General features: G+C 33.8%; 1 protein-coding gene across 3 annotated transcripts in view; it reads left to right on the top strand.

The window, feature by feature from the left end:
- Window positions 1-14,227, top strand: part of LOC106063545 (maltase-glucoamylase-like) — a 63,464-nt gene that overhangs the window by 15,943 nt on the left and 33,294 nt on the right. For all 3 annotated transcript variants that reach the window (XM_056030730.1, XM_056030731.1, XM_056030732.1), the window contains exons 19-35: window positions 24-80; window positions 196-326; window positions 533-621; window positions 735-784; window positions 908-1,057; window positions 2,975-3,065; window positions 3,534-3,769; window positions 4,341-4,492; window positions 6,922-7,099; window positions 7,197-7,296; window positions 7,681-7,793; window positions 8,040-8,165; window positions 8,403-8,534; window positions 9,006-9,143; window positions 9,575-9,691; window positions 10,859-10,985; window positions 11,087-11,237. In XM_056030730.1, the coding sequence (XP_055886705.1) occupies window positions 24-80; window positions 196-326; window positions 533-621; window positions 735-784; window positions 908-1,057; window positions 2,975-3,065; window positions 3,534-3,769; window positions 4,341-4,492; window positions 6,922-7,099; window positions 7,197-7,296; window positions 7,681-7,793; window positions 8,040-8,165; window positions 8,403-8,534; window positions 9,006-9,143; window positions 9,575-9,691; window positions 10,859-10,985; window positions 11,087-11,237 (2,138 nt within the window). The remainder of the gene's footprint in view (window positions 1-23; window positions 81-195; window positions 327-532; window positions 622-734; window positions 785-907; window positions 1,058-2,974; window positions 3,066-3,533; window positions 3,770-4,340; window positions 4,493-6,921; window positions 7,100-7,196; window positions 7,297-7,680; window positions 7,794-8,039; window positions 8,166-8,402; window positions 8,535-9,005; window positions 9,144-9,574; window positions 9,692-10,858; window positions 10,986-11,086; window positions 11,238-14,227) is intronic.

Genomic DNA, 14,227 nt, shown 5'->3' with positions numbered 1-14,227 from the left:
ATTTTTTTGTTTGATTGAAATAGGGACAGACAAGTTTACAGTATTACCTACCAAGAGGAACCTGGTACAATTATTTTACAGTAAGCATGTTTATATTTGTTCTCAATTATTAGTCAATCTTTTCAAGCATTAAGTAATGATTCTTTTTTTAAAGTTTATATTCAATAATATTGTAGCAAACATCTTTATTCCTAGCATGATGGTGAAACACTGTCTGAAGGTTTGTACAAGTCCATAAGTGTGAATAAAACCAGCAAACCAATGCTACATCTGAGAGGAGGCTGTGTCATCATACAGCAAGACTATGCCAATAATACTCATTATAGGTATAGTATGAATTTAGAGACACTATTCATTGCCTTTTTTACTTTTAAACACATAGAAAGAATTGTCTGAAAATATTAGATGAAAAAGATTGAGGAGTCATAGTTATTTAAATTTTTAAAAACTATAAAAATAAAAAAAAATTCTTATTTCCCCAATGCTCAAATAATACATGAATCTATCTTGTGATTTTTTTTATTATGTGAAGCCGCCAAAAACCACTTACTATTGTTGCAACACTTGATGAATTTGGAATTGCTGCTGGTAATTTCTATTGGGATGATGGCGTATCAATAGGTACATAATATTGTTGAAAGGTACCATTAATAATGTCTAAGATTAATGATAATTTTATGAGACATCTATAAAGAACAACTGTATTTAACTTATAATAATGTCTTGGCTTACAGATTCCATTGAAAAGAAAAAGTTTTACTTGGCTGATATCACAGTGAATAATGTGAGGCTATTATATTTTTATTCTTGTAGATTTACAAAATTTGTCTCTGGAGAACATTGGAGTACAACACCAAAACTATTTTAAAAGATTTTTTTCATTCTTGTAATCTTTTTCTTCTTACAGTACCAGTTATCATTGACAGTGCAACAATTACCACCAGAAGCAGAATGGAATAAGATAAGGTTCAAAAAAGCTTTGCTCATGGGCATCACCAACACTGTTCGACATGTCACACACAAGGGCACTGCTCTAGCATTCAGACAATCTGGCCAGGTGAGTCATACAATCAAGTTACACTGGTATAAACCTTGACTGGCAGTTTGATTTGGAAGTTTTTAATGAGTAAAATACTGAACTACTACATTTGTAAACTTTCTCATTATAGTCTTTCTGGCTTGTAGTGTTCATTGCATTGATCTCTCTAAGTCCAGAACAACTATGGTTCATTTATTAGAGCACTTTTTCATCTGACTTTATAGTCCGGGGAGGGGGGGGGTTTCGGGTAGTGGCTGAGTGGTTAAGCGCTTGGCTTCTGAACCTGGGGTCCTGGGTTCAGATCTTTGTGAAGACTGGGATTTTGAAATTCGGGATTTTTAGGGTGCCCCTGAGTCCATCCAGCTCTAAATGGGTACCTGATATAAGTAAGGGGAAGTAAAGGTGGTTGATCATTGTGCTGGCCACATGACACCCTGCTCCCTTACCATTGGCCAAAGAAACAGATGACCTTAACATCTTCTGTTCCATGGATTGCAAGGTCTGAAAGGGGAACTTTTCTTTTATCGCCCTTGACTTTTGATGGGCATAGATCAGACTTCCGCAGCATATGGTTTGCAAATCAATGGAGAAAAAAAACAAATTATGACCACAAACCAACAGGACTTTTAAACGGACATCAGTATTGTAGGTGAAAAGCTGACAAGTGTCAGTAGTTTTAAATACCTCTGAGTGATCGTCTCAGATGAGGGAACCAAACCTAAACTACTGGCCAGAATTGCAGTCCACTATATGCTTATGAATCTTGGAGGATGCTTACTGTAACTATAGAGAGGAGGATGCAATTAAGATGCTACATAAAAATCTTACACCTTCAACTATTCCTTAGTCTGTTGGGTCGTTGGTGCAACACACCAGATGTGTCAACCATCTTTCTCCATTCCTCTATGGATAGAACCTCTTTCGATGGCAGGCCCATCCATTCTTTTATGAAGAGATAAGAAACAGGATTAATACAGCATTTGGACCCCACAATGACCTGCTAACTACTGTATAAAAACACAAACTTTATAATAATAAAGCTTGTCTTCAGGTCCAAAGATTAATGAGGATTAATTTGCTGCCCCAGCTCTGACCTACACATTTTGCCACATCCGGGGCAAGCATAGCCATTGTCCACCAGTGGTTGATTAAGATTTTCTTTTTGCCGTCTGCATCTGTCCTTGACAGTGGATTTTCTTTTGGTCTCAAACTTTAACTCTATGGCCATATCACTAGGTCCTCAAGGAACAGTACCAGGAACAAGATGCATAGAACGTAATCATCTTCTTTTTTTAAGTAACATCTGTATCATATAAGATAAGATAAGAAGAGACAATAAGAGAAAGCAATGGGAAGACAACATAAAAGAATGGACGGGCTTGCCATTGAAAGAGGTTCTATACAGAGAGGAAAAGAGAAAGATGGTTAACAAACCTGGCGTGGTACACTAATGATCCAACAGACTAAGGCAAAGGTGAAGGTATAATCCTATTCTAGAGAGAGATAATTGGCTTTCCCTTTGATGGTAGAGGAATCACACATTTTTTGTTTGGTTCGCTTTTCTTCCAGTGCTGAGGTCATTACTGTCCTTAGCTTTCTTTGTCAGCCTCTCTCCACATGGTGTGATCCTAGGTTGTCTTCTCATGGTAGTGTCTTCCCTTGTTGTGTTAGTGTACCCTTATTTACAGTTGGTTATTCATCCATTATGAGCTTCAGGTTGTTGATACATTAGTCCAGAATTTAAGTCCATTAATCTTTACTTACTGACAGTTCGTAAATGTAGGCTAATGGACAAAGTAGTCTTTTTCAAATGAGTTTTAATTTTATAAGCCATTACTTAGCTCATGATAGACTCAGTACTAAACAAAAATTCTATTAAAATATATTTAAAATAAACAACTGATGAAATACAAACTTTTGTTTTCTTTCATAAAGGTTTTGGAAGTTGACCTTCCTGATTTACCAATGACCAGTGATTTCTCAATTGGATGGTTAGATGGCTTGGACTGTTTCCCTGAAGCAGAAGGTGAGTGGGTTGAGACCTAATATGAAAATTCCTGTTGTTTAAGATGTGATAATGTTTGCTGATGTTATTAAAAAAAAATAGTTATACAATTCAAGCCTTGTTTAGCGAATCCTTTTGTAGTTGTCCAAGGCAGTGAATGTTTAGTTCTATTAAACTCTACACCTAATGACCCTTGAATCATTGTTTTGAAAATATTTACAAGCTGTAAGTTGTAGATCGTCTTTAAAAAAACTAAAGATGTTTGATTATATGACCCAAACTTCTATCACCAAAGTAGAGAATAATTGAGAGTTGGATTCTGACCCTGCACTATTGGTTTAAAAATCCATATGACATACTCTTTGTTCTAACATTAGAAACCTTGAATCACATAATTCTCTTATTTTATTACCTTTTTATAAATAATCTAAATTTTTTTATTTGAAAAAAACGTTTTTTTGATTTGTTTTAACTTATTTTGTTTGTCAGGGAATGCGGCTAACATAAACCAAAGCAAGTGTGAGGCGAGAGGATGCAGTTTTTATGAAGATCCTGTTGCTTGTAGATATAATGGCTCCTATGGACTTAGTGGTTCTTTATTCACACCAACACAGCATGGGTTTACAGTCAATTTGAATCAGAAAGGGAAAGCACCTTTTGGTGGGGATGTGACTGAGTGGATTTTCAGTTATGAAAACAGAGGCCAAAATGTTGCCAGGTTTACTGTACGTATTGTGTTTGTATTTGATTTATCAATTAAAGGTCATGAGTGTTTTTTTAAGCCTGTCATTTAATAGCAGTTGACTATATTTACTAATTCTAGAAATAATAACAGGTTGTGGATTTGTATTATTAGGTTTCAAAAATCATTAATGCTGTTGCAAACTGAAGGGAAGCATTCAGTGAAAGGATGAACAATTACACAAGTTCAATAATTAAATTACAAAATAAGGCAAATTGAGACAACAATTAAAAAGGACACATAGTTCTGTCTCTCGTTCATGCCTTAGACCCCCTGTAACAGACACCGTGGACCGTAAACTGTCTCTCCATAACAATCCATCTTTCTCTTGTACAGAGAAGTGCACAAAAAAGAGTACAATGGTCATGTGTAGGGCAGAGTCACAATACTTTTCTTGCTTGACCATCTCGTGACTTTTCTAACACTGTACCCTTTCTGAATTATTATCTCATATCTTAATATTCCCTAGAGTAGCCTACTTCATTAGTACTGAAATGGTGATTGTATGCATAGATGTTTAAAATTTAAAAGTGATCTTGTGTCTTTAAGAACAGTTTGATACACCAGATGGCAAACGTTACAAAGTTCCTAAACACATGAACCTATCGCCACCTGCAGACCAGTCTACTCTTAATTATGAGTTCAAGATTACCAACTTTGAAAACTTTGCTTTTCAAATTGTTAGAGCCAGCACCAAGACAGTGATGTAAGATGAAATAATGTATGCTTTTAATAATTTGTTTAAGTAGCAGTTGTAGTATGAATATTTGTCTGAAGAACAACCAAAATTTGACTTTTTAAAATTACTATAATGGAAAATGTTAGCAAAATATATTGGTTTTTATCTTCTTCTTGGATGTAAGGTGTAAGATGTAAGGCTTATAAATTACAACTGTAAAGCCCTTTGTTGGTCATAAAATGAAAAGGCTTTAAGCAATTTGAAAGGTTATCAACCCCTCTAGTGACAAGCTGAATGACTTTTAAAAAATATTTTTTACAATACATCTCGACAAAAAAAAATTATGATTAAAAAAATAAATTTTTAGATATAATAATAATAATAATATAATATTTATAATAATGACATACAATTTGATCGGTAAGGACACTCCTCCTTATTATAAATACTCTCCACAAGAGGTTCTCGAGTCTACTGAACATCTGCTGTACTGGGATAGGCCTATTCTGACCGACAAAACGGTAGATTTCAACCGCCCGATAAAAAAGAAAAAAACGCTACCATTATCGATATCGCCGTACCACTGTCTCATAATTTAAGAAAAACTGAGATAGAAAAACAAAGAATATATGGGAACCTAGGCTTGGAGATTAAGCGTCTATGGATATTGTCCAAAATAACAATATACCCCATTGTTATATCAACCGAGGGGATAATAACAACTGACCTCACAGACACCTTCAAGGCCCTTAACATTCCTAGGAACATCTTCGTTGCCTGTCAGAAGGCGGTACTGCTGCAGACCTGCCACATCACCAGAAAATTCCTCAGTGGAAACTGTTAAAGGGACTACGATGAATTTTGTTTCTCTTTAGCCAAACTCGACCCTGGCAGCTCCAGAGAATGACTACTCGTTCATTTCTAACATAATAATAATAATCTTTATTGTCCGTATGAAAATTTGTCTTACAATTTGTGCATTACACCAAACAAAAAACATTATAACTATAAGAAACTAAAGTGTACATTCACACCAGACTCACTCATAATTTACATGTGACAAAGTTTATACCAGATTGTTCTTATTTAATGATTTGATTGCTAGGGGAACAAAAGAGTGTTTGTGTCTGTTTGTCTTTGCTATCGGTGTCTTGTATCTCTTTTGTGATGTTAAAATCACAAAATCCTGACACAAAGGGTGATTCTTTATTTCGAGGATCTTTTTAGCTTTTCTATAGATGTTTTGCTTACAAACATTCATTTGATACATGTTTAGGTTTTGCAGTATTAGAAGCTACTTTTCTAAAAATATTTCTCCATGGACAGAAAATTGTTTTTTCTTCTTCTTCTTCTTCTAGCCAGCTTTATTGCTGCTGAGCTGTGCGCTCTTTTGCAGACTGTGCCAAGGAAAAATAGTGTGCTGTTTTCTTCAGTTGTTCAGCACTGCCGTACAGGGTGTTGGTTATGTTGGGCTGTAGTGGAAGTAGGGTCTACCTAAGGTGGATAAGGAAGGGACATTCAAAGAGGATATGGTTTACAGTTTCATAAGGGTGGACACAGTGTCTACAAAGGGGGAATTTATTTTGTTCAGATGGTAATTTAACAGAGGTGTGTGTCCTGTTCTTAGTTGGAAAATTGTAGATTGTTCTTTGCGGGGAGGAAGTTAATATTGTCCAGTTTGTTAGCATAGTCATTTCTTTGTACATGGCTCTGCCTGTGTTTCCTGATGCCCATTGGTTGAGCCACTCCTCTTAGTGATTGTTGACTAACATTAAACTTTGGGTGAGGTAGTTAACAGGTCTATCTGGTTGTGCCATAGATGAACCTGCCTTTGATAGCTTATCTGTTTTTTCATTTCCCATGATGCCAATGTGTCCAGGGATCCACTGTAGTGTGACATTGATGTTTAGTTTTGATATCATCTGATGGATTATCATAATTAGTGTTGTAAACTCTCTTGGGCTGTTTGAGATGCTGCTGTTAAGTGCTTTCAGAGTGGATTGGGAGTCTGTAAAGACAACAATATCGGATAGTGATTGCACTCCTTCATATAATTTGTTTTCCACTGTCTGTAATGCTATGGTAATTTCGGCTTGGAAGTTTGAGCAGTAATTGCCACAGGGTACACTTATTTCAAAGTGTTTATTTTTGGGGAAGACCAGGAATTGATGGTGGCTTTGAAGGCCGATCTGTCGGTATATATATATGGATAGCCTACCCAGCTTATGCTAAATGACAAGTTGTTTGAAAATTAATTAACTTTTTAAACTTTTAAAAAAAAAAGAAAAGATTTGTATTGAAAAGCTATAATTTTCTTTAGGTAACTTCTTTAAGCAGAATCATGGCTAATATATTTATTTCTGATAGAACAAAAGAAAAAAAGCATTCATTTTTTTTTAAATTTTTTATACTAACGAAGAGTCCTAAAAGAACTCATATTTATTTCTAAACAATAGTTTTGACATCGGCGTAGGTCCAGGAAGTCTTGTGCTGTCAGACCAGTTCCTACAGATCACAACCAAACTACCAAGCACTAATGTGTATGGGCTGGGAGAACATGTCCATGACCATTTTAAACACGATATGAACAAAACCTGGACCTCATTTGCCAGAGATCAGCCACCATCATGGGATGTAAGGTCATTGAATAAAAACAGTATTATATTTTAGAGTTCAAAAAATATCTTTAAAGATTTATCTTTTTTATTGTTATCAATTTTTTTGTTTTAAGGCTATGGCAAATTTGTATGGCGTTCATCCATTTTATACATGTGTTGAAGATTCAGAAGGCAATACTCATGGAATCTTGATGTTAAACAGTAATGCCCAAGGTATAATAAAGTCATTAATGTCAAACTGCACATTTAAACATAAGTTTTTATAAAGTTTTTTCAATGCATGGCTAAGTTTTTTAAATAATGTATTATATCCTTTAATAAAATGTATGAATTTTTTTATTTTGATGAAAAAAATGCAAGGTAAATAGTTTTTTATTGATGAAAAATATGCAAGGTATATTTTTTTTATTAATAAAAGATATGAAAGATATATGTTTTTTATTTATAAAAGATATGCTATGTATTTTTTTTTATGATAAAAGATATGCAAGATATATATCTTTTAAAGAGAACTATTGTAACTTACAAGAAAGCAACTATTTGTTTATTGTTTAGTGTTACAATGAAATATTTTACTGTTGTTAATTGTTCTTTCAGAGTATTCATTTACTCCACTCCCAAGTCTCACCTTCAGAACAATTGGAGGAATTTTAGATTTTTACATCTTTATGGGTTCCAGTCCAGAAGAAGTGATACAGCAATACACACAAGTAAGCTCTTAATGCATCACTTGATATACAATTTTCTTTTGAATATGAAATGGTAGCAAATATCTTCTTGTTTTTTTTTTAACTTCACACAAACTATCTAACATGTTTAGTTTAACCTTTGAGAGGATCTCACTCAATAGTGCATGCTGACAAGTTGTATTTTGTTGCTCTGGCAAATAATTGTTGGGTTTTTTTTAGAAAAGGGTTAGTACTGAAGTATTTTTAAATATTGTCTTGTTCATTCAGGTGATTGGACGTCCAGTCATGCCACCATATTGGGCTTTGGGTTTCCAATTATGTAGGTATGACTATCACAATATAAGCAATTTGATAGAGGCAGTGGAATCCACCGCAAGATATTCTATACCACATGTAAATATTTTAAAATCTTATTATTATTACATATTATTTTTTTTACAGATATATTTACATGATAAGATGTAATATTTTTTTTAATAAACTAATTACAGAAAGACTAAGTTTAAAAATAATAAATGTAATAAATTAGAGAAAGATTTAAGTTTATAGAAAATAAATGTAATAGATTTTATTCATTCTTACTTTACTAAAGTATTCCTTATATCAAACCCTGTACTTAAATTTTACTAGGATGTCCAGTATGTTGATATTGACCACATGGACACACAGAAAATCTTCACTGTTGACCACAAAAATTTTCCAAATTTGAATGAATATTTCCATAAACTTCAATCTGGGGGCATGAGAATCATCTATATATTAGTAAGTACAGTAAAACAAAATAGTGGAATGGGGCAGAAGTAATCTATATATTAATATTTATAGTAATAATGGGGGGGGGGGGGAGAGTAGACAAAGGATTGTGGTCATCTATATACAAGTATAGTCAAAATTGGAAGCAGAAGAAAAAAAGATGAGGGTCATTTATAGGCTAGTTAGTGCAGTAAACAAAAATTGGAAGCAGAGAAAAATGAGGATTATGAATTTATTTGTGAATACAGGGGATAAGGGAAGGATCTTAACATTGACAAAAAGTGAATGCATTAAAAACAAACATAACTTTGCCTAGAAATGTTATCATTTATTGAATTCAAATCAAAATGATTAAAATGAATGAAGTGACTGACAAATGCTGCAATATAACTTTTTGTTTTCCAATTGATTTTTCCAGGTGTTATTTTAATAAATTGATTGATGTTTGCAGTCTGTGTACATGTTATGTTCATATTTCAGGATCCATGCATGATATCCAATGAAACTGACTATGAGCCATACATTCAGATGAAAAAATATGGTTGCAATATAAAATGGGATCCTAGTGTACAGCCCAGCAATGATTCAAGAGATTCAGACAATGCATTGTTGGGTTACGTAAGTGTTCTAGGTTTACATTTTATATTTGGATTTTATTTTTGTGTTAGAAAGAGCTTTAGTACAGAAACAAAAAAAAAATAACATTACATTTTAAAAAGTCAGAAATGGAAACTGCAATTACCATCCACTCTTTTGGCTAAAATGTCTTTAATAGTATTTTTTTTAGATTCTAAACAGGTGAGCTCACACCATCTGAGTCAGGTCATGGGATATAAAAAAATGTCTTGTTTTGTTTTCAAAACAAATATAGTTGTTTAATTACATTATGTGTGTTAAAAAAAATATTTAAAAGAGGGTTAGAAACCTGAACACAACTATCAACTTATTTATAGTTCATATATAGTTAAGCATATCTTTAAATGATTATTAATTTATAATGAAAGTTGGAGCCACCCAAATGATTATTTTCTTTTTTTTTTTTATTTTAGGTATGGCCACAAGGAAAAACTGTATTTCCTGACTACTTAAAACAGTCTACTAAAATGATATGGAAGAATTTAATAGTGAATTATAGGAAGAATCTCACATTTGATGGGATCTGGATTGTAAGTTAATTTTGTCCCTAGCAAAATATAAATTGAAAATGCCAATGGGTAAAAACTATATCTAAGCTATTTGTTTACACTAAGCTAATGTGTAAAAACTATCATAATCTATTTCATATCCATCCATCCATCCCAGTGGCGCTACAGCCCATGGAGGGCTCTGGCCTGCTTCAACACATCCTTCCATTCAGATCTTTCCTGGGCCTTTTGTCTCCACACCCTAACCCCAAGCTGTTACAGATCTGCTTCTAAATCATCAATCCATCTATTTGATATAGATATACATAATTGTAAAGTATTTCCTGTTATTTTTTGTAAGTGATGAAGAAAAGTGATAGTACCCGCAAAATTATTAAAGAATTTTTCTTTAAGTTTTTCTGATAACCCTGTAAAGGCAACACTGCAGGAGGTTTCTCCTTTGCAGTTATTAGGTGCTTTTGTAAAACTTATGGTGAAAACAATGGACTACATCAAAGTGAACTAGGATGTAAGTGACAATACATCTTAAAAAAAAGCATCTGTTTATAAAAGCCTAATAAATCATGTTCTAAAGATGAATCAGAAGATTACATTAGTTGTTAGGATTAGGGATATTCATTGATAAGATTTGCATGTGTCAGCACTAAGTCCAAACACTTAAAAAAAATATTGATGATTACCAGACAGAAATTAGGGCCTAAAGTTAATGGGTGAATGCAGTTTCACCTTGAAAAACTTTTTTTTTATGTTATCATAATAACACTTGACTGAATCCATAGGTGTTATAAACCAAAATATGCCAAAGAATATCTTTGAAATTTTAGGACACCCCCTCAGTCCATCTAACTCTAATAGATACCTGACATTAGTTAAGAAAGTAAAGGTGGTTTATTATTGTGTTGGCCACATGACACCCTCAGTACCCTTTGGTCATAGAAGCAAGTGACCTTTACATCATCTGCCCTATAGATCACAATGTCTGAAGGGGCTACTTTACTTTTTTTAGACCAAAAATCTCATTAATATTATCTTTAAATACTCATCTTATATGAATCATATCATATTTTATATTGTTATTTATCTCTGCAATCCTAGTGTTTAATGCTAAAATACAGATGTCAATATATAAGAGAAAAAACTATTAATTGTAATTTGGTTTTGTTTTTATAAATTCTGTCAAATTTTAAGGATATGAATGAGCCAGCAAGCTTTGGGACTAATGAAGAACGACCTTTTAATTGGCCAGAAAATGTGAAGCCATATTGGAGCCTACAATGTCCAAAAAACCTGAAAGAAGATCCCCCATACAGGCCAAGTAAGTTCAGCTAACCCTTCACTGTTTCTCAATAATATTCAATAATAAAAAATTGGATACCATTAAGAGAAATGCATTAAAATCTGTTTTTATTTCCACAGAGGCTGCTTATCTTTGGGACAGGGACAATAAAAAGGGGAGACTATCTGACAAAACCATCTGTATGAGCACAGTACAGGGAGATAATGATGAGTATTCTCACTATGATGTGCACAGTCTGTATGGTTGGAGCCAGTCTGATACTACTCTTGAGTAAGTAAGGTTGGAAAGTGTAGAGGGCAGAATAAACAATATCTAGCATTGGTTTTTAGTTCTGAAAATGTTTGGATTGTGTAATGACACAAGATGCGTAGAAGTTGATGTGAATCGGGTTTTTCCTAAGTAATGTGACGAGTAAGAACAGAGTAGGTTGATGAACAAGAAGAATAACGGACAAGACGCCTAAGAGGACGACGCTAGGCTAGCGACGACAGAGGACTGTGCCCTTTTTATTGTTTATTAAATTGTTGAAGTTATCAGCCTGCGTTATTAAGTATATTCTTGATTCATTCTGTTGTTGTGTCATATGGACTCGCATGCACCAGTAACATATATATATACTCATCAACAAAATAGACCATCAACAGATGTGGCGACCCACGACGGCCAGGGCGTCATTTTGATCTACAATCTAGTTAACTTCGTGTTCTGGATATATCTATCTACAATTCTACACTTGGCGAAGTACACTGGAGAAGTACTGGATTAACATTCGTTTATTTCTACTAGATCTACCCTACGTCTATGCTAATTATCTGGACTGCAGCTGGATTTTGGCATCTTTGTTCCAGTGGATCTAGACTTTCTATTAGAGAAAATTCGAAACCGTTACCAGCGTCTAGCTTTGTCAGCCATGTTGGATATTTTTAGATTGAACTTGGATCTATATTGACTAGATCTATATCTATTGTGTCTGAATCCAGAACTATTTCGTCCGTTGAAGTGATTTAGGGCAGTCCGTCGTCAGTATACCTCTACCTATATACCTCAAGAGTGAAGATACCTCATTTTGTCAGGTTTATCTGTTTATTGTGAGTACGGAAAGTCATCTGAGTCTACATATCTAGTATCTACAAGCTGACCGTTGGATCGAGTCACCTTGTCAGGTTTGTTTTTCAAGCTATTAATTGACTGTTGCAGTGTTGCTGAGCTTGCAATCTAATCTACACACGAGTGATGGTATACCCTACTACCACACTGCGTGACCATCTATTCAACTTGTAAAGTTGACTAATTTATATTCATCAAAAGAGAGAGTTGGACTTAGTCATTTTTTTTACCTCTCTTGAGACAGCACCACCAGCTTGTCTCAGTATTGACTTATGTTCCTGACCTGAAGACAGAAGCCAGCACCAACAGATCATCAAGTGGAACCGGAACCTTGGAACCTGACCAGAGGACTTTATCTGAGAATCGTACCATACTGTGGCAGCACCAGGAGAGATTGGCCTAACTCAGTACTGCCTGTCGAATAGCCTTTGTGGGAGCACACCTTGCCTTGCCTAAGACTAAGACAGTGGGGAACTTGTGTGGAACTGACCGTTGTAGCTCCGTGGACTGAACAAAGGGGATCTAACTAAAGATAAGTTTATTTTTTCTCTCCATTATTATTAAATTAAGTCTATTAGGGACAGTAGATCTTTGTTAAGAGCAGGTTGCCTGATAAGGGCGTCATTATAGGACACATTAGAAAGTGGACCTGCTCCATTTAATAAAGTCTCGATGATTGTTTAGATTGTCTTGTTTTGTTCGTATCCACGTACATTTTATTTTTTTTAGAAGTCAAGTGAAGTTATCTTTATTTGTCTCTTTCAGTGTATACTTCCTCTAAAAAGTCTCATCTCATTAGAATAGATTTATTTTTTTTGTGTCTTATTACGTTTATTTTACACTATTCTTATTATATATTAGTAATTTTATCTTAAGTAGATAAGGTAAGCCACGTTTAATCTAGATTATAAATTCTAGATTGTTTCCAGGTATTAACTAAATTGTTATACCTATGAGAGCCTTAGATCTATTTTATCCTGAAGACAACTGAGTCTAAGGAGTAATTATTTATATATAGATCTTTTGTCCCGATTAATCGGTTGACATTATTTTATAGATGTGTTTAAACACAGTCTAATTGGTCAGAATAAAATTTTTTGTCAGTATCACTGGATTGTGATTTACTGTTGGAGGTATAATATTGATTTATCTATTTGAGGTTGTATTGAAGTTGTATTGAATCTAGACTAGTGACTAGAATAGTCCTAGGGGTATTTATTGGCAAGAAGTAAGTCCATTGAATTAAGTATTGAGGTATTGATATTTGTTTATGTGGTCTAAAGTAAGTCCACTGAATTAAGGTGATATAAAATTTTGAGTTGTATTCAAGTATTGTGGCTGTGAGTAAGTCCACTGAGGTAATACTTGTTAATATAACATTGAGCAAAGGTATTTAAATATATATATATTACAAGAAGTATTTGAAAGTGAGTTTTTGTGAAAACTAAATTGGGATATTTAGGCCAATAGGGAGGCCATATCAAAACTATATCGAGACATTGTTTAAAATAAAATAAGCATAATGGCAACAGCTCCAAACTTTGATTATATGGAGACTTTTCGCCAGCAAATTATTGCTGAGGCTAAACAGCTAGAACTTAAAGGGAAGGACCTAACTAGCTATGTGCAGCAAATGGTGACAATAGAGAGAGATAGAATAGATAAAGAAAGAAGAGAAGAAACAGAGCGTAGAGAGAAAGAAAAGGATAGGGAAGCACAATTAATAAAAGAAGAAGCAGATAGGAAATTACAATATGATCTTGAGAAATTGAGAATTGAAGCTGAACAAAATAAACAAAAAGTTAATAGCAATAATACTAATGATAGATCTAATACTAATACTACCAATGCCCCAGACAATCACATTGAAACCAATAATAGTAATAATCACACAAACAACACTAATATTTCAAGTGATAACAACCATTGGTTGAGGAAAAAACTACAACCCTTTCAGGAGGCTAGAGATTGTATTTCAGATTACCTAAAGAGATATGAAATTAAAATGGTTAATTGTAATATAAGGGAGGAAGAGTGGTCTCAAATTTTGTTAGACTTTGTACAAGGGCAAGCTCTTACAATTTGTCAAAACCATAATCATACTGTACAAAATAGCTACCAAATTTTAAAAAAGGAATTGCTGAATGCATATG

The sequence above is a fragment of the Biomphalaria glabrata genome, chromosome 5 (genome assembly GCF_947242115.1).
Source record: "Biomphalaria glabrata chromosome 5, xgBioGlab47.1, whole genome shotgun sequence".
NCBI lineage: Eukaryota > Metazoa > Mollusca > Gastropoda > Planorbidae > Biomphalaria > Biomphalaria glabrata.
Note: the sequence above shows the minus strand (reverse complement) of the source record. Positions and strands in the feature narration are given on the sequence as shown.